Here is a 20,284-nt window from a genome sequence, read left to right as displayed (position 1 = left end):
ATAGCTCTTGTTTCTATCTGTATTATTTATAAATAATACTGAAGATATAAATGCCCAATAACAGGACAATCCAAAAATCTATCTTGACTCAGACAATGATATTTGGGGGGAATGATTAGAAGAAATAAAAAAAAATTTTATTAAAATGCAGTTATAAACCTATTTTAAGTTTGGTTATTAAGGTATTAAAAGTAAGGCAATAAGTTAATAAGTAAGTTAATTTTTTAAGATATAGCCCAGTGAAATTGTTGCTTAGCCAAACTAAGAGTACTAACTACGAGGTGATCTTCAAGAAGGCATTATATATGCCATATTGAACATCAAATTGATTTTTTTATCTTTAAAAATGATGGAAATCCTGACACACAAATATATACTGCTACAAATGTAATTAAAGCTTGTATAGTTCACTTTACAAGCAAAGATAGGCTTCTCTCAAAAAACACCAGAATCCTCCAAAGCATTTAAATGCAAAACTTAGGGGTGCCTGGCTGGCTCAGACGTTTAAGCGGCTGCCTTGGGCTCACGTCATGATCCCCCGGTCCTGGCATTGAGACCCTCCTCAGACTCCTTGCTCAGTGGGGAGTGTGCCTCCCTCTCCCTCTGCCCCTTCCCCTGCTCGTGCTTTCTCTCTCTCATAAATAAATAAAATCTTTTTTAAAAATCAAATAAATTCAAAACTTATGGTGGACGTTTTTGTCCTCAAGTCAGTGAATTCATCTCTGGTTCGGTCAATATATTCAATACAATTTTCATCTTAAAGAAAAAGGATTGTGAACCCATAGCTCAAATCTGATGCTCTACATTTGAAAGCTGCTAAGAGAGTTCATCTTAAAAGTTCTTATCACAGGGGAAAAAATGTTTTTGTGACTAGGTATGGTGACAAATGTTAACTACTCTTGCTGTAGTGATTATTTAGCAATATATACCAATACTGAATCATTATGTTGTACACCTGAAATTAATATGTTATAAACCAATTAGACCTCATTTTTTAAAGCGGCTGGCATATAAGAGCTGCTCAATAAATACTTATTGAATGGATGAAAAAAGTATGCTATGAAGATAGAAGGAACTTAAGTAACTTTGTGTTGTTTCCCCCCCTTTTTATCAAGAAAAATATTGACATATGTCACTGTATAAGTTTAAGGCATACAACATGACAGTTTAATTTACATATAGTGTGAAATAATTACAATAGGCTCAGATGACATCCATCATCTCATAGAGATATAACAAAAAGAAAAGAAAGAAGAAAAAAGAAAAAAATGTTCTCCTTTTAAGAATGAGAACTCTTAGGATTTACTCTCTTAACACCTTTCCTATATACCATACAGTAAACTGTAGTCCCCACGCTATACATTGTATCCCTAGGACTTATTTATCTTATTACTGGAAATTTGTATCTTTAGCCACTTTCCACTAATACCCCCTCACCCTACCTTCCACCTCTGGTAACCAACCACAAGTCTGATTTCTTCTTCTACGAGTTTGATTTTTGGTTTGGGGTTGTTTTGTTTTTGTTGTTGTTGTTTTCAGACATAAGAGAGATCGTATAGTGTTTGCCCTTCTCTGATTTATTTCCTTTAGCATAATGCCTTCAAGGTCCACCCAAATTGCCGCAAATGGTAGGATTTTTTTCATTTTTTATGGCTGAATAATATTCTTTTGTATATATACCACAACTTCTTTATCCACTCACCTGTCCATGGATAGTTGGGTTGTTTACATGTCTTGGCTACTGTAAATAATGCTGCCATGAATTAGTGGGTGGGGGACAGCTACCTTTTCAAGTTAGTATTTTCATTTCCTTTGGATATATTCCTGGAAGTGAAATTGCTGGATCATACGGTAGTTCTATTTCTAATTTTTTGAGGATCCACTATATTGTTTTCCACAGCGGCTGTATCAATTTACAATCCCACCAACAGTGCACAAGAGTTCAGTTTTCTTCACATCCATACCAGCATTTGTTATCTGTCTTTTTGATGATGGTCATTCTAATAGGCATAAGGTGATATCTCAATGTGATTTTGATTTGCATTTTCTAATGACTTGATATTGAGCATCTTTTCATGTACCTGTTGGCCTTTCATATACCTTCTTTGGAAAAATGCCTATTCAGGTCCTTTGCCCACTTTTTTAATTGGATTATTTGGTTCTTTTGCTATTGATTGTATTTGTTCTTTATATATTTTGGATATTAACCCCTTATCAGATATATGGTTTGCAAACATTTTTCTCATTCTGTAGGTTGTCTTTTCACTTTGGTGATAGTTTCTTTCACTGTACAGAAGGTTTTTACTTTCATGTAGTCCCACTTGTTAATTTTTATTTTGTCGCTTGTGCTTTAGGTGTCATAGCCAGAGAATCATTAACAAGACCTATGTCAAGAAGCCTTGTTTTCCTCTGGGAGTTTCATAGTCTTAGGTCTTATATTTAAGTCTTTAATCCATTTCAAGTTAATTTTTATGAGTGGTATAAGATAAGGGTCTAGTTTCATTCTGCTACACGTGAATATCCAATTACCCCAGCACCATTTATTGAAGAGACTGTCTTATGTCTGTTGACTATCCTTGGCTCCCTTGTCAGATGTTAGTTGACCATACACACTTGGGTTTTCAGTTTATGCTTTTGGCTCTTGATTCTGTTCCATTGGTCTATTTGTCTATTTTTATGCCACTAGTATACGTTTTGATTACTATAGCTTTATAGTATAGCTTGAAATCAGGAAGTCGTGATGCCTCCTGCTTTGTTCCTTTTTCCCAAGATTTCTTTGGCTATTTGTGGTCTCTTGTGGTTCTAAGTTTTCAGAGTGCTTTTTCTACTTCTATTTTTAAAAAGCCATTAGAATCTTGATAAGGATTGCATTGAATCTATTGATGGCTTTTGCTCATATGGATGCTTCAATGATATTAATTCTTCTAAACCCATGACCACGGGATACCTTCCCATCTCTTTGTGTCTTCTTTGATTTCCTTCTTCAATGTCTTGTCATTCTCAGATTAAAGACCTTCCCCTCCTTGGTTAAATTTATTTCTAAGTATCTTATTGTTTTTGATACTACTGTATATGGAATCAATTTGATTATTTCTTTTTCAGAAAATTGACTGATAGTGTCAGTAACTCTTTTGAAAGAGTTCTGAAGTGTTTCCAGGTGTCTGCAGGTTACACTTTCAAAGAAATAACAGAGAATTTTGTATTTGGGGACTACTAGAAAAAAACATAAACATGAAGAACATAGAAGCTCACTTGGATGGATGAACAACTACTAGGTGAAAAGCTGTCCTGATACATGTGCAGAAAAATTGCATGAGCGTCCACGTGTACACGGAACCCTATGATTACACATCATGTATGTGATGGGTCTCATGATCACTGATGAGCAAACATGAGCACAAGCTATATCTGGAGATAGCTGCAACAACTGCATTACAATATGAAAACATCAGTGATTTCTATCAGTAACAAAGTCACTACACTGCTAATATTATCATGGTCTGTTATCACCACTCATAATTGAAGGGAATGTCAAAGTTCTGTTAGTGGTTAGTGAAACAAGATGTAATTTTTTCCACCCAAATCCACAGATGCATCCCCCCCTTGCTTCCAAATTCTACCCATGGATCCTTTTGAGAAGGTTCTGTGAGCCCAAGGTTAAGAGACCTCTTTAAGGAATATGCTACCCAACTGTTAAACCTATATCCTTGAGCCTCTGTCTCTGTGTCAACTTAAATAATAAGAAAGCTGCATATCTGCACTATTGCATTCAGAGAACTGTAATACAACACTATACTCTCAGTTTTTATTGAAGATGAATATAAGTAACACTGACAAAAAAAACTTCTGTATCTTCTTTCTACATGGTAGCTTTTAAAGATAGAAACTGTGAGGTTACTCAATATTTCCAATATGATAATCCATGCAATAAGTTCCTCTAAAGATTCAGCAGCAAAAAATAGTTTTTTCCGTATGTTTAGAGATAGAGGGCATCTCACATCTGGGGAACAACAAGCAAGTCAGTTTAGCTAAATTGCAGGTTTATTAATGAGAGTACTGGGAGGTGGGACTATACAGATGAGAATTAGATCAAGAAGGGTCTTGTATACCTTGCCAAAGAGTTAATTCATACAATAAGAAATGGAGAATAATACTATTGCTGATACTGAGGCCAACGATATGCAACAGATCAAGAACTGTTTACATACATTAAGTCATTTAAGCCTCAAAATTGCAAATGAGATGAGACTAGTATGATGGCATTTAAAATAAGCAAGAAAAAAAAATAGAACAATGAAAAATGGTTACAGGATGACCTAATCATATTGAAATACATACAAAACAACTTCAAAGAAGCACACATCAATATTGATCATATTCTTAGAGATATCACAAGAAATCTAAATTTACTTCCTCATACTCTTCAATGCTCTACAAATGTTCTCCAATGCACTAATGCTACTTGGTACTTCTTTGTTACTTCTTTTTTTTTTCTTTTTTTTTTTAGGGAGGCAGGGAGGGAGGTGGGGGACAGAGGGAGAGGGAGAGAGAAAATCAAGCAGGCTCCACGCCCAGCATGGAGCCCAACACGGGGCTCCATCTCACAACCCTAACACCGTGACTTGAGCCGAAATCAAGGGTCAAACGCTTAACCAACTGAGCCACTCAGGCGCCCTTCTTTGTTACTTCTATAACCCTCCTCAAATTATTTCTTTGCTAAATATGAGACTGATAGATAAATAGATAGATGATAGAATGGCACAGTATGTCTAAGGATGGACACCCATTAATAGGTTAAGAAGGTAACACACGTAAAAAAAATATGAAGCTAAAACAACAGCAATGAGATCAGGATAAAAAGTAGACTGATAAAATACGTAGACTATAGAGCATAAGAGTAAGAATAAGAATAAGTTATGGTGACTCCCAGGTTTCTATTTTAATTACTTGGTGGATGGCCATGCCAATCACAAAGACAGAAAATTTAGATGCCTTTGCATTGTATGACTCCATTTTTATAAAATGCTTGAAAAGAAAAATTAAAAGAAAAAAAGATTAGTGGTTCTCTTGGACAAGGAGTATGTAGTGGTGACTGCAAAAAAGGTAAAGAAAATGTTTTATGTATTTTCTTGTATACATTCTAGCATATACATTTTTTAATTCCATTTACTTTTATAGCTAAATGAGTACATTTTATTGTATGTAAACTATATTCCAATATATTTGACCTAAAAAGTAGAGACAGGGGCACCTAGGTGGCACAATTAAGCATCCAACTCTTGGTTTCACAGCTCGGGTAGCAATCTCAGGGTTCTGAGATCAAGTCCCTCATCGGGCTCTGAGCTCTGTGCAGAGTCTGCTTGAGATTCTCTCTCCCTGTCCCTCTACACCCCCCAAATAAATAAATAAATCTTAAAAAAAAAAAAAAAAAAAAAAAAGAGACAGAGTTCTAAGTCTGAGATTACTGAGAATGTTATTCATTCTATCACGATGTCCCTTTTTATTAAGAGCTACAGGACAAATTCCTATCTAATCTTGGTCCAATGACTTTTTTTTATTTAAAGATTTTTATTTGTTTATTTGAGAGAGGGACAGTGAGAGAGAGCACCAAAGTGGGGTGAGGGGCAAAGGGAGAAGCAGACTCCTGCTGAGCAGGGAGCCTGATGTAGGCCTCGATCCTGGGACTCTGGGATCATGACCTGAGCCAAAGGCAGACAGACGCTTAACCAACTGAGCCACTCAGGTGTCCCAGTCCAAGGACATTTTTATTTCTCCTAAATTTTTGGTTTTTCAACGACATCATTGGCAATTGACTCCTGAGGCCCAAATTTGAACACAACTATGTAGGCCATCATAATTGGCTTTTTCGACATCATTCCTGGTTCAAATTTGCTTCCACTTTCTTTTACTTAAGTTTTAATGGATATCATTTAGTCATATTTTACAAATACCTGTAAGTTGGCATAATTTTCTTCTAGAACAAGGTGGAGCTACAACAGTATTTCTAAATGCATATATAATTTTACTGTAGATTTGGGAGGAAATTTTTTCCTTTGTTTTTACCAAAATCTGAAAAAATAATCACGTTGCTTTGTTAGATAGTATCTGGATTTGCAACCTACCCTTCTAAGAAAAGGCTTCAGGCTCTTAGAAGTTTTCCATACACTACCTGTAAATTGCAAAATATCCTGAAGCCTCACCTATATTTCTTGAAATAATTTTGATTTTGTACATTATTTTAACAACATTATTCACAAATATATCCTATGAAAGTTGTGACACTGGAATTTCACATAGTCATGGACACTTCCAAAGATAAATTATTGATTCAAAAATTGTTCTTAAAAATTATGATAGGCAAATAAATTTTAATTTAAAAAAACAAAATATCTATTCACTGTAAAATTCTTTCAACTTTTCTATGCACCTGAAATTTTTGATAATAAAATGTTTGAAAAAAATATGGGAACATGCAAAGGTAATAATAAAAAAGAAATTCACAAAACAGAGGAAAATGCAGTAAATTAAATGTGAGTCCCCAAAATAAACACTTGCAGCTGAAGTACCAAAAATGATACATACTTGTTTCAATTTCAGATATAAGTGAAGTTACATAAATAACAAAGTCCTCCAAGTCACTTCTTCTCAAACTTTATTGTGCATATAAGTCATCTGAGGACCTCAGAAAATTGTAGATTCTGATTGAGTGGCTCTGGAGTGGAGTCTGAGATTATGCATTTCTAACACATTCCCCATTAATGCTGATGCTGCTGGTCCACAGACCACACCTAAAGTAGGAATGCTCACTTTATTATTCTTTAGGACTCAATAAAACCTTCATTTTAAAAGATATACCAATAACTACTTATTAACAGAAATATCTTTACTTACTGCTTTGAACTTAAAAGTATGAAACCTCATGGTTACCCTGAATACAACCCAGATTTCTGAGTTTCACCTGAAAGAGTTGCTATGACCTCTACAAAGTTAACTCTAACAATGAAAGAAACTTCTGAATAGTAATAGCAGGGGCATGTATACTTGGGTCATCTATCTTCTGGATAATTATGATTCAATTATAGAGGGACTGTGTAACAAAATGCATGAACATTCTATTCACATCCATCTACTATATTTATTCAGAGATAATTCCAGGCAAATCAGCACATTTGTTTCTATCTTGAGAAATTCAGTCTGGACCAGACATATGAAATGTTCAGCTATCTAAAGAGTTCTGTAGTCCATTCCCATAATGATTGATATCCCAGCCCTTCAGTGGAAGTAACATTCTCCCCTGTTTGAGGTAAATGATCTCTTGCAGGCACACCATTTGGATACCTGGAAGAGGTAATTTATCTCAAGTGAGCAAACACTTTAATGAAAGCAAGAAGGTTGCCACCTGTCCAGTATTTACAGAGGCAACATGGAAACTGGGGTCTCTGCCCACTGCCTATAAATACATCCTCAAAGTTTAAGAAGGTAACAGGAGCAACCACTTTTAGCACTTCCCGAGCAGTAAATTCAAGCTACGATTATTGAAATTTCTACCTCATGAAAGGAATAAAATAATATACCGGTTCACGTGAGAACACAAAAAACAGATAAAACAACAAACGTTTACTGGACAATTATATATACAAGAGACTTGGCTAAGGTTACATTCACACCTAACAACCCTTAAACTAGGAACTTTTCTGAGCCAAATTCTACAGATGAAGATACTGAGGCTAAAAGGGATTAAGTACCTTTCCCAGTGTCACACACAAAGTAAGCAATGGGACCCAACTTCAAAACAAGAGCCCAAGTTCTTAATTCATACTCTACTATGTATTCAACATGTTTAATTTTCTCTCCTAGATAATTTAAAAATTTTCTCTCCTATATAATAGTATGTGTATAATTCACAATTTACTCTAAAAAGGTAAATACCTAAAAAGAGTATTTTTGAGAAGAATAATTTACTTATTTTTTTCTTTTTTTTTTTTTTACCGTAGAACAAAGATAATACAAGAAGCAATACAGGTACTATTTAATATATTAAAAGCTACTACTTCATATTGACATGTATGTACCAGTTTTCCTGGGACTAAAAAAAAACAAAAAAAAGTGACATCAGCCATCAACATGTAGTCCTGACATGTAAAATGATTTAAATTTTCAGCAAGTTCTTGAAAAAGAAAATGGAAGAGGGAAGGGACAGTTCTAAGAAATAACTTCTTTCATTTCAGGGTCTTCAGATTATTTCCTTAATAAACCTTCCCAAGATTTTGGCATTTGATATCCCACTTGGTTCAAAGAATTAAGACACTACTCATAATATTAGGTGATTCAAGAGACAATGAACCAATGACAAATCAAAGCTGAACTGATATTCCTGATATCTGTCTTACGATGAAAAGATCCTCTTATGAACTGGAAAAACAAATGATGAAATGCCCAGCTGATAAATATTACCCAAACATTAAAAATCATTCCCTAGAAGAAGATTAATAGAAATGGAGAAAATCCTTTAAAAGTGTGATTTTTTTTGAAGCTAACACTATGACAGCATACCATAAGTGAAACACATATCATTTCTGTGATTTCTTGCCAAAAATGCATAAACTGAATCTAATCATGAGGAAACCTCAAACAAGTCAAAATTGAAGGGTATTCTATAAAAATTGGCCTGTAATCTTCAAGATCATGATGGTCAAGGAAAGACTGGGGACTTTTCCATGTTGGGGGAGATTAAAGAAACTCTTGTTGTTAATGCAACACATAATTTTAAACCAGATCCTTTGGCTGTACATGGTTGGTTGGGAAAACTATGGAAAGTCGAAGGGGGTGTGAATGGTTTCCTAACGCTGATCACAGCCCTCTGGTTATGTAGAAGAATGTCTTGCTCGAAATACACACTAAAATATGACAAAGTAATGGGCATCATGTCCGCTTCTTGCTCTCAAATTGTTCAGCAAAAGAAAAGGTCTCTGTTGTGTACTTGCAATTTTTCTGTAAGTCTGAAGTTATTTCAAAATAATTTTTAAATGCAGGGCACCTGGATGGCTCAGTCGGTTAAGCCTCCAACTCTTAATCTCAGTTCAGGTCTTGATCTCAGGGTGGTGGGTTCAAGCCCCACAATAATAATAATTTTTAAATGCAAATATAAAACACTATGTGGCCTAGAGTAACATTTTTATCATTTGTTAGTCTGTTAGCAGATGGATGAGTGGGCAGCAGGAAAGAAGGAGAAAAGGTAAGAAGAAGAAATGGTGGGTAGAAAGAAAGACAGAGAGATAAAACAGTTGGAAGAATACACAGAAATAGAAAATAATTAGTAGTCTAAAAATGTGTACAAGCATAAGTGTGTATGTCTATTCATTAATGCAATATACTACTTTCATGATGAGATGGGTGGTCAGGAAACAGCTTTTTTAGCGCCCACTATATGCCAGGTTCTGTACAAAATGTTCAACAAGGGGCGCCTGGGTGGCACAGCGGTTAAGCGTCTGCCTTCGGCTCAGGGCGTGATCCCGGCGTTATGGGATTGAGCCCCACATCGGGCTCCTCCGCTATGAGCCTGCTTCTTCCTCTCCCACTCCCCCTGCTTGTGTTCCCTCTCTCGCTGGCTGTCTCTATCTCTGTTAAATAAATAAATAAAAATCTTTTAAAAAAAAATGTTCAACAAGTGTTACCTCATTACACCCTCATAAAAACCAGGAAGATAGTACTATCTCCGTTTTTAGGTAAAGAGTCTGAGGCCCAGTAAAGTTAAGCAGCTTGCCCAATTTCACACAACTAATAACTAGCAGAGCTGGATACAAAATAAAATCTGCCTTGTTCAAAGCTAATGCTCTCTCTACTACACGAGAATGCTTACCATCTATTTAAGTTATTCATACACTTAAATTATAAATTCAACATGACTAAGTAAGCTGTTACAGCTTTACATTTATTACCCTCATTATTATCTGTTAATAACCTCTCATGTACTTTAAGTGTCTGAGAATATTTTCCCATCCTTTCTGCTGAAGTATCTGAAATTTCTACTGCTAGAATACACACAAAAATGAAAACACATTACCTAGAAAAGGTCATATATTAACCCGTCATCATGTTTTGAATGAATTATTCTATAAGCCCAGCTGGTTAACTCATCTCTGCAAAAGGTACACACTGATCATTTTTTGTTCTAGTCCAATAGTAACTCAATTATTTACCTGTCGAAGTATATTCTTCCCTATACTCTTCTGGACTTTAATACATCAATTATTCTCCCCCTCTAAGCAACTATCACTTTCTCTTCCCTAAGTACTTAGTGTTCTTTAGCCAACAGAATTTAAAGCCTTCCCTAAAAATAAGTTTCCCTGAACCTGCCCTTTCCTCAAGCTATTAGCGGTTCAACCAAATTCTAACATCAAAGGCAGCTCTGTTCCTGGCGGTCGGCAAGCATTTAAAGACACACCACTCTCAGTCTCCTTCTATTTGATAAGTCTTACCTACACCTATTTTTATCAGGGTCTCAAATAACCATTGTGTCAATATTTAACTTTAAAATATTGCAATAGTCCACTTTTGGAAAATGTGTTCAGGGAGTTTACTGTATAGTTTTATAAAACCTCTATAATCTGGGGCACCTGGTGGCTCAAGTGGTTGAGTGTCCGCCTTTGGCTCAGGTCATGATCATGGGATCCTGGGATCAAGCCCCACGTCGGGCTCCCTGCTCAATGCAGAGCCTGTTTCTCCATCTCCTTCTGCCCTTCCCCCTCCCATTCCGCACCCCCATTCAGACTCGCTTGGGCATGCTCTCTCTCTCTCTCTCAAATAAAGTCTTTAAAAAAAAAGTCTATTATCTGATCCCATGCCAATGATTCACCTTTCCCCCCATATTTTCCAATATAGTTATAATAGAAAACACATTTTAATTATCACCATGTGTAAGGCAACTGTGCTAGGCATGGGTCTCCATTCCATCTCCTTAATGTCCCTCTTCCCATTCTGTGCTTCTTCCCACCTCTGCAGCCCTGCTTAAGCTCTGCCCTCCATCTGGATGCTGTCCCTCTTCTGTAAGTTACTATCTATCACTCTAGGCCCAGCTAAAGCCTTCAGATAAGGCTCCCTGAAGCCTTCCCAATACTCGTAAGCCCACTCTGAGCTGCATCTTTTATGGATTCTTACATTTAAAGCCTGTATTCTCCTCATGCAATCCTTGATTACATTCTGCCTAAAGTTGTTCATGAGTTGTCAATCTTGTTCTATAATCATTGTGCATATTTCTAGCAGTCCAGATCCAAGTCATATTTTTCTTTTATCTCCTAAAGTATATATAGCACAGTGATAAGGAAAGATAAAATAATGATATAAAAGGATTATAGCTTAAGAAACCAATCTATTTTAACTGTTTGCATACCTACAAAGGATATGATGAACACAAATAATCTGTTTTTTACACTAAGTCCAAAAACTTTCATTAAGTTCTTTCCGGAATGTTAATTTTGCTCTGAAGCTATAGTGCCAACATACTTAAAATACATTTACTTAGACTTTTATTTCAGAATTCAAACCCAGTACATTGAGGTTTTGCCAAAATATTAGAGATGCATATTGCTTACCAACATCGATGGCCACAACCCAAAAATAATTTTTGAATCTTAGGTTTCCCAGTATAAGAACTTAGATTTAGAGATGTGAAATCACAATAAATGATGTGCATGTATATAGCAGACTTGTCTAAAGAATTAAACTAATCCTAAATTATTATTTCATTAATGCTTACAACATTCCATTAAGCAGGCAAGCGTTACCAAATCCATTATGTTATTTCTACTGTTAATGTGTCTGAAATGACCATAATTAGATCGATGACATAGTTTAGCCAGTAGGTAACTGTATGTTATTCTTGAGAAATTAGTTTTCATTGAACCTTTCATATGAACATATCCTGCAATCTGAGTCATGAAAAAAAATTTTTAGATCTTTGGAAATCACTTATTATAGGTGGTTCCATGCCTGGTAGAAAGAAGCTGACCATTCAAATTAACTCTATTTAAAATCAATTCAGAAAAATAAAAACATATCACTAAACAAGAAAAGTTTTCTACTGGTTCCATTATTACTCAAACTTCTAAAATGTATAGCTAGAAATAGAAATGAAGAAAGACTAAAACATTTATGAGAACATTACCAGTATTACTTAATAAAAAAGCTAATGAGATTTCCATGGGAAAATCAGATCACAAAGGGAAAAAATAAGGTGAATATTCTCAGGAAATGTCATTTAATTTCCCCATAATTAAGACAAAATTACCCACCAAAATTTACATTAATTCTCTACATCATTAGAGATGTAATAATTTCTCTGTACCTGAATAAAAGAAAGACAAAAACAGAAACATTTCCTTCCTAGATGGTTTATTAGGATTTGTACCATAAAGCATTTCTAGACATTTGTTTTTAAGTGTATTTTTCAAGGCCCTAGGAGAGAGAATCATACCTGTTTTACTAATGACTTCCTGTAACTCGGCCATAGAGGTAATTACTGCAGCTAGGAGGTCAGAACTGGTAAGCCAACTGAGTGCCTGCAAACAACGTAAGTGCCCCTTCTGATGCTCTGCAAAGACAGAAAGAAATCATCCTGCAGCGCTGCCGACGTTTCGAATCCTTGTTTAAATTCATAGCAACGTTTGGCAGTTTAAGAAATAGATCAAAACTTGTAGCCAGAACTTTGCCTAGTGTGGAAAAGTCTACAAGAAATGTTCGATTTTTTTTTTAAGATTTTATTTATTTATTTGAGAGAGATAGAGACAGCCAGCGAGAGAGGGAACACAAGCAGGGGAAGTGGGAGAGGAAGAAGCAGGCTCATAGCGGAGGAGCCTGATGTGGGGCTCGATCCCATAACGCCGGGATCACGCCCTGAGCTGAAGGCAGATGCTTAACCGCTGTGCCACCCAGGCGCCCCCAAGAAATGTTAGATTTGACTGAGAATTTATTTATATATTATATAAATTAAGTGAAGTCAAAAAAAAAAAAAGAGAGAGAGAGAGAGAGAGACAGAGAGGATGAGGCACCTGGGTGGCTCAGTCAGTTAAGCATCTGACCCTTGATTTTGGCTCATGGTCATGATCTCAGGGTTGTGCAACTAAGCCCCATGTTGGGCTCCATGCTGGGCAGGGAGCCTGCTTAAGGTTCTCTCTCTCCATCTCCCCTGTCCCTCCCCACCCACCCCAGCCCCGGTCATGCACTCTCTTGCTCGCTCTCTCTTTCTCAAAAAAAAGAGAGAAGAGGGGCACCTGGGTGGCGCAGTCGTTAAGCGTCTGCCTGCAGCTCAGGGCGTGATCCCAGCGTTCTGGGATCGAGCCCCACATCAGGCTCCTCCACTATGAGCCTGCTTCTTCCTCTCCCACTCCCCCTGCTTCTGTTCCCTCTCTCACTGGCTGTCTCTATGTCTTCAAATAAATAAAAAATAAAATCTTTAAAAAAAAAAAAAGAGAGAAGAAATTTTTTTCTTTTGTTCTGCTTATATTACTTAATAGCTTGATTTTTAAAAGTTAAAAATTGAAATCACTGTTTCCTCAGAATAGTCAAGCATTTAAAAAAAGTTAACTGGAAAATTTACATTTGTCTCATTTTCATTCAATTCCTCAATAGATGTTTAACTCTGATCATTTTATACTGATTCATAGAAAGTGAAAATAAATTATGCTGGTAATTAATTTTAAATAGGGCAGAGTCTCTGGATTGACTTAATTGAAAAATCACTATATAAACTCTCCACTTTACTGTGAAAAGAGCATTCAAATATAATAAAGCTAAAAATATATATATAATAAAGCTAGACAAAGTTGAAATTATATTTGCTGCTTTCTTTAAATGTTAACATTCATAATAAAAAAATCAAAACCAATTTATGCATAAATATACATTTACCCATACACACATATATATCTATATACACATGGGACTATGTTACATGATTTGACATATTAAATGATTTAAGTTTTTTACATAATGGCTAAACATAGTCACATTGTATGTGACTTATATTCAACTTAGATTTTAAAAAAGCATAAATGATCTTACTTGGAAATTTATGCTTGTCTTTGGGCTCTCCTGTACACACTAACATGCCTATCCCTTCTTTGAAACTTTCCATCCAGGTAAAAAGAGAGGCACATGATTGGCCCAAAATCTTGAGCCTATTTGCTGCCAAAATTGCAATGACACCTTTCCGGAATACTCGTATCAATCCTTTGAATGGTCTTCTCTTCATCTTGGCTTCCTCTTGCTTCTTTTCGTCTACACTTGACAAAGCGTGGGCTAGAGTTCTAACTTCCAGTTTGAACAACTCAAAGGTGTTGACCTGCTCCTGGAGAAAATCTCTCTGTGTAGATAAGGCACATGACCGGCTGTAGAGAGGATATAAGGCACCAGCCATCAACGCACAGGCTGCCAGCAAGGATGCTTGTTCCCTTTGAGTTTGTGATAACATGTTTTTGAAGTGTGAATTTTCAAGAACCAACTGTTCATGTGACCTCTCAATACGATTCAATTTTTCCATATTTTTTTCAGCAATTTCTTGAAATTTCTGTAAGTAGTCAAATAAAATATTTGAAACAAGTAGGCATTTTATTACTTCTTCTTTATAGAAAGAAAACAAACTTTTGCTGACAACTTCTTTAAGAGATCAGTGTTCTAAATATCCAAAAATACGTATGACAGAGCAACAGTGGGCCAAACAGCTTAGATCTAAACATGCACACTGATTTTTAAATCCTCTTACATAGAAGCTTCACATAAAATTGAACACATAAATTTAAAAGTACTTCATGAATTTCCTGTACACATTTAGAAAGGAAAATTTCTCTCTTCCATTCCTCACTAACTTTTATTTCCTGCTTTAAAACAGAAATTATACCACCAATAGAAGTTCTCCTATATGTAAAAAGACTTTACATTTTGTCAGAATAAGCAAAGGGTTAAATCAATAGTACAACAAATAGGGGCTCCTGGGAGGCTCAGTCTGTTAAGCATCTGTCCTTAGCTCACTCAGGTCATGTTCTCAGGGTCCTGGGATCGAGCCCTGTGTTGGGCTTCCTGCTGAGTGGGGAATCTGCTTCTCTCCCTCTCTCTTTGACCTTCCCCCCCCCACCCGCCACATGCTCGCTCTCGCTCTCTCAAATAAAAATCTTAAAAATATATATATAACAAATAGCACTTGACTGCCATTTACTGGATGAGGACGGACTGATTCTCAGGACAAACTTTCTCATTTCAGCCCTTTCTTACCTTCCCAAGACAGAACACTGAACAAAATACAGCTCTAGTAGTGGCAAGAAATACTAACTGTAAGCTGGGCCTCAGCAGTTCTCTGATCCTTTTTCCCTCACCAAGGGACTTGCAATCCAAAACCATTTTGAAACACAAAAAAATTTTAACTGCAGACAACATATTTTAATTGCTAGAAGATAGACTTTCTCTATGAAATCTTATCCCTATTCATTAAGGAACTGCTGAGGTAGAGCAAATTTTAGAAGATAACAGATCCCAATTTCCTTTACTGATTCATTTATCATTCAATAAACATTTATTGATTACTCACTCAACTCCATGTGCTAGAAAAACAGACAAGCAAATCAATTATTGTGGCATAATGCTATGATAAAACTATGCCAGATTGCCAGAAGTACACAAAAGGGAGTTTGCACAAAATGATACTGATAGGCTTTTGGAGGGAGATGACAAAGGTAGTGAGGTATATAATAGAAAGAAAAAAAAACTGATATGGAAGCTAATCATGGCTATCCTATAAGAATTTAACAATCAGAGTTGGAGAAAATAATACAAAGTCTTGCCGACTCCTCAAGGTTTTGATGTCAAAGCCTACCATGGACAATGCTGATAGGCAGTAGCCAAAAGAATTCAAACTTGTAGAAATATACTGCTGAGAAAAGTAACTTTTGGGCCAAATCCAACCCCAAGGCTAGGGGATGAGATTCCCAAAAGGTATGCAGTGAGCAGAAGAAGGCCCTCAGAGGTACAGTCCTGAGTACGAACAAGTAAAGGAAGTCTACAAGAAGCCACTCTCTGAAGGATTCAACTTCTTGGATGCTTTCCATTGGGCAGGGGAAAAACTGTATTTTAGCCATGGTTTTAAATGTTTCTATATTATAATTCCCTTTATTTAATCCAAGTCTTCTCTAAAGTCTGACCCAGCCATATCTATGGTGGTAGTGTGAAAAATAAAGGAACAGGGAAATAAAGGAACTGTGGCTTGGGCCCACCACATCTCCACCAATGGCCAAGCTGTGGTAGCAGGATTTCATCCCTGGGACTGTGTCCCAGAGCTCCATACAATGACACTTGCAAAGGAACTGGTGTCCCACTGGGAGCAGCTGAAAGAAGCAAGAAACTCTGACAAGCACTAGCCCAAGTGGACCACTTGGAAGCAGATGTGAGACACCCTTTCAAGGGAGGCAACCTTTAAGAAAAGGGAAAACTGACATGACTTGTGGCTAAAGAAGGCAGGAATACCACTGTGTGGAAGAGAAAGAGCCAGAAAACAGGATAATGTATTCTAGGGAAATGCAAACAATTCAGAACGCCTGAAGAAAAGAGGAGAATGACAGAAAACTGACAAGTAGGTAGATGATAGATGATTACGCTACGGAATTTAAACTATCTGGAAAGCTATGAGAAGCCATAAGATCCTGGAAGTCACTCTTTTTTTAGTTAATGGATGGGAGAATCAGAAATCTTTAACAAAGACTGCCAAGGGCAGCAGTAGAGTTGCAGGGAGTGAGGACGGAATGAGAGGAGCAAACAGAAATTACAAAGGTTAATTCCATATATTCTCCACAATCAATTCCACTAGTTCAATTAGAGGGGAAAATAGGAAAATTATAGGAAATCCAAGATAAAAGAGGCATGCTGGCCATAGCTAGGTAGTAGACATAAAAATTAACCTAACCGGATTCCAGGTGGCTGCCGATTTACACATTCACAGTTCTCAAAGTCTCAGGCAGAAGTGTGTTTTCAAAAAAAAATACTTTTTTTGAACAAAAAAAAATGGTGAAGAGATAAATTTGCTAAAGATATTTTAAATATTTCAAAATAACATGTGAAGTCATTGGTCAAAATCAAATGGGTTGTTGAAAGAGAGCTGAAAGTATGTTAACTCTACTGGAATTAAAATTTTAAAAATAGATAAAATCAAAATTTAAAAATTAAAAAAAAAAAAGGAAAGAGAGCTGAAAGTAAAGCAAGCCCATTCTGGAAAAGATTTAGTTAATTTTAGCACATGATAGACCTCTTCCACAGTCTACAGCGGGCGCACTTCAGAGCCTCACGTTGAAGCTGGAAGAATTTTAGAACGGCAGCCAGAAACTGGCAGTCCTGGGATGAGGATGAGAGAGTAATCAAAGCAGGCTAGAAATGGATAAAAACCTGAAATACACTACCCAAAACACCCCATTCCTCTCGATGAAGGGAAAACCAGGAACAAGCTGGAGTGTTTTAAAAACAGAATTAGGATTCCAGACTTGCATGGCCAGTTTTCATTTTCAGCTGCCTGGTAGACGCAGGTGGCAATGTAAAAGAAGCAATTTTTGAAGATCCTCATGTCATTTTGTGGCCTCCAAGTTTGATCATGTATAAAGATTATACATTTAAAAGTGCTGATTACTATTAATTACTACCACTATAGATGATTTCATGAGACTCCTATGATTTGTATTGTAAGAAAGAGATGCCATTCACAGATCGCTAAAACAATAAAAATAGAACGAAGAATACATATGAAGTTTGTTTATAAGTAAAAATAAACAATCTCTAAATTCTACCTCTGAAACTAATAAAAAATAAAATAAAATAAACATAGGGGTGTATATATCCTTTAAAAAAATAAATTAAAAAGTAAAAATAATCTCTAAATATTATTTAATTGTCTAATAACTCTGTTATCCTCTGTCATTCTTGGTTTAAGTAATTATAGTCAAGGACACCAGGTATCGATTGTAATTTTTTTAAAAATCAACCAGACCAAGGGGCACCTGGGTGGCTCAGTTGGTTAAGCATCCGACTCTTGGTTTCAGCTCAGGTCATGATCTCAACGGTCTTGAGATCAAGCCCCACGGGCTCTGTGCTCATCTTGAGATCAAGCCCCACGGGCCCTGTGCTCAGTGGGGAGTCAGCTTGAGTTTCTCCCTCTACCTCTGCCCCTCCCCCGGCACTCTCTCTTTCTCTCTCACTGAAATAAATAAGTAAATCTTTAAAAAAAAAAATTAACCAGATCAATATTCAACTAGATAACTAGAATTAATTAGCAGGGTGAATTAAAGATTTAAAAATAATGAAGTTAAACATTTAAATTTTTAAAGCTCTTATTGACAAATATTAAGTTAACAACACAAAAACCTCAATAACATTAATACTTAAAGAGTTTTGTTCATTTCTTAACAATTACATTCCTGCATCCCTACTGTCTCCACTGAGATCCAGAATCACAGATCTGACCGACCGCGGGCTTAGCTACCCCATAGTTACCCCACTTAGCTACCCCATAGCTCTCTCAAGCTAAAGAATACAGTCCAGTACTCTTCATTTGCTTCCTAAACATACCCATAATAGTCCTCTTTCTATCACTAAATGGTACCAACATCCACCCAACTGTTCAAATAAAAACTGTGTAGTCAGTCTTCATTCCTCCTTTCCCCCTATCCTCTACCATCCCAAATCAAAGCCGTCCACAAGCACAGTTGGGTTTACCCGCAAAATGCATCCTAATCTACCTCCCCAGCTACCCATGCTAGTCCCAGCTATTCACCCTCAGCCACGCATGCCCACTTCAATGCTACTGTGAGATTAGGTCAGTCCAATCCTATTGTTTAACCTCGTTGTCTTTACTGAGCCAAGGCTCTCTCCCCAAGTCACAACACCCCCACGTGCCTTCAGCTCCAAAGGTTTCACCTTCTTCCGGGATCCTCAACCTGAAGAAACAGGAGAGAATGGTCTACTCCTTTACTACCGAGACATGACACTCGCCACTCTTTTTCACAACTTAACTATGTTCTCTAGCACCCCCGGGGCCTTGGCCTTCCAACTCCCCTAACACTATTTAAATCCTGACAATCTTCAGAGCCCATTTCAGGGTCTAACTATTCCATGACACCTTCCACTATAATCCTCACTCACACTGACCCTGACCTTCTCTGAACTTAATTATATCACTCAGACATTTCCTACACCGCTACTTACTTATTTCAAGTGTGCATATCTATTCTCCCTCCAAGACAATTAAGAGCTAGCTCCTGGAAGCCAGGAAGTATTTACTGTAGTGCCTGTCACAGTGCACTACACCATGTAGGTATTTTGTAAATATTGAAAAAATTAAATAATACTTTATAAGATGTTCCTTGGTGCTTAGCACAGTTTTTTTGCTTATAATAGGCACTGAATCTATACCCAATGAATAAAAAGCTTTACAAATGTAAGAAGAAGAAAAATACAACCAAAAAAAGGTAAAATTTCCAAATATAATTTGGAACTTATCAGCATGTCAGAATTCTGTTTTAAAATTAATTCTGATATTCCACAGGGACCTTCAGAGGTACTGCATTATTTACTGTGAATTATTCTTGAAGAACAAAGCTTGTTTGATGGTAACACTGGAAGCAGCAGTAAGAGCAATTTTCCCTTAACAAAAAAAAAATCCGATTCTTTACCCAAGAAGATTGAAGGCCAATATTTTTAAAGCAAACATAAGGAACATCGCCTTCAAATGGGACAAAAGCATTCCTAGTATTGAAATAACCTGCTCCTTAGTGTGTTTAATTTCAAAAATAACATTTGCAAATTCCTCCAAAACAACACTCTTATCTTGAAGAATTTTTTTAAAAAAATGAAAATATAGTATGGGTATCTTTTATACAGATTTCTTTGGCATATCAAAAATACTATATAATTTCACTAGCTTTCCTCTACTGCCTGATAAATTCAAAGTGCATCCAAAATGGGGGGGGGGGTGGGAAGATACCCTCTTTGTCTAATGAATCACGCACTTACTTCCTGCGATACACAGACTCCTTGGGATGCCTTACAGTCGCCATGAACTCTGAGACTTTGGGCCAGAAATTAGACACTTCCTTAGGGAGTAAAGTTCTTTTCTATCACTGTTGCTTCCTGAGTTCTTATTCTTTATGTTGGCAAAAAACAAAACGCAAACTGGACATTCAATGATACAAAGACATCAAAGGACTCATTGAAAAATGTCTTATTTTTCCAAGTTGCATACCTTGTCTTTTTATGCAAC

General features: G+C 36.4%; 1 protein-coding gene across 8 annotated transcripts in view; it reads right to left on the bottom strand.

Moving 5' to 3' along the window:
* Nucleotides 1–20,284, bottom strand: part of CCDC171 (coiled-coil domain containing 171) — a 303,540-nt gene that overhangs the window by 152,105 nt on the left and 131,151 nt on the right. For all 8 annotated transcript variants that reach the window (XM_034663934.1, XM_034663935.1, XM_034663937.1 and 5 more), the window contains 2 exons: nucleotides 14,059–14,563; nucleotides 12,473–12,589 (listed from right to left, as the gene is read on the bottom strand). In XM_034663934.1, the coding sequence (XP_034519825.1) occupies nucleotides 12,473–12,589; nucleotides 14,059–14,563 (622 nt within the window). The remainder of the gene's footprint in view (nucleotides 1–12,472; nucleotides 12,590–14,058; nucleotides 14,564–20,284) is intronic.

Source organism: Ailuropoda melanoleuca, chromosome 7, assembly GCF_002007445.2.
Source record: "Ailuropoda melanoleuca isolate Jingjing chromosome 7, ASM200744v2, whole genome shotgun sequence".
NCBI classification, from domain to species: domain Eukaryota; kingdom Metazoa; phylum Chordata; class Mammalia; order Carnivora; family Ursidae; genus Ailuropoda; species Ailuropoda melanoleuca.
Note: the sequence above shows the minus strand (reverse complement) of the source record. Positions and strands in the feature narration are given on the sequence as shown.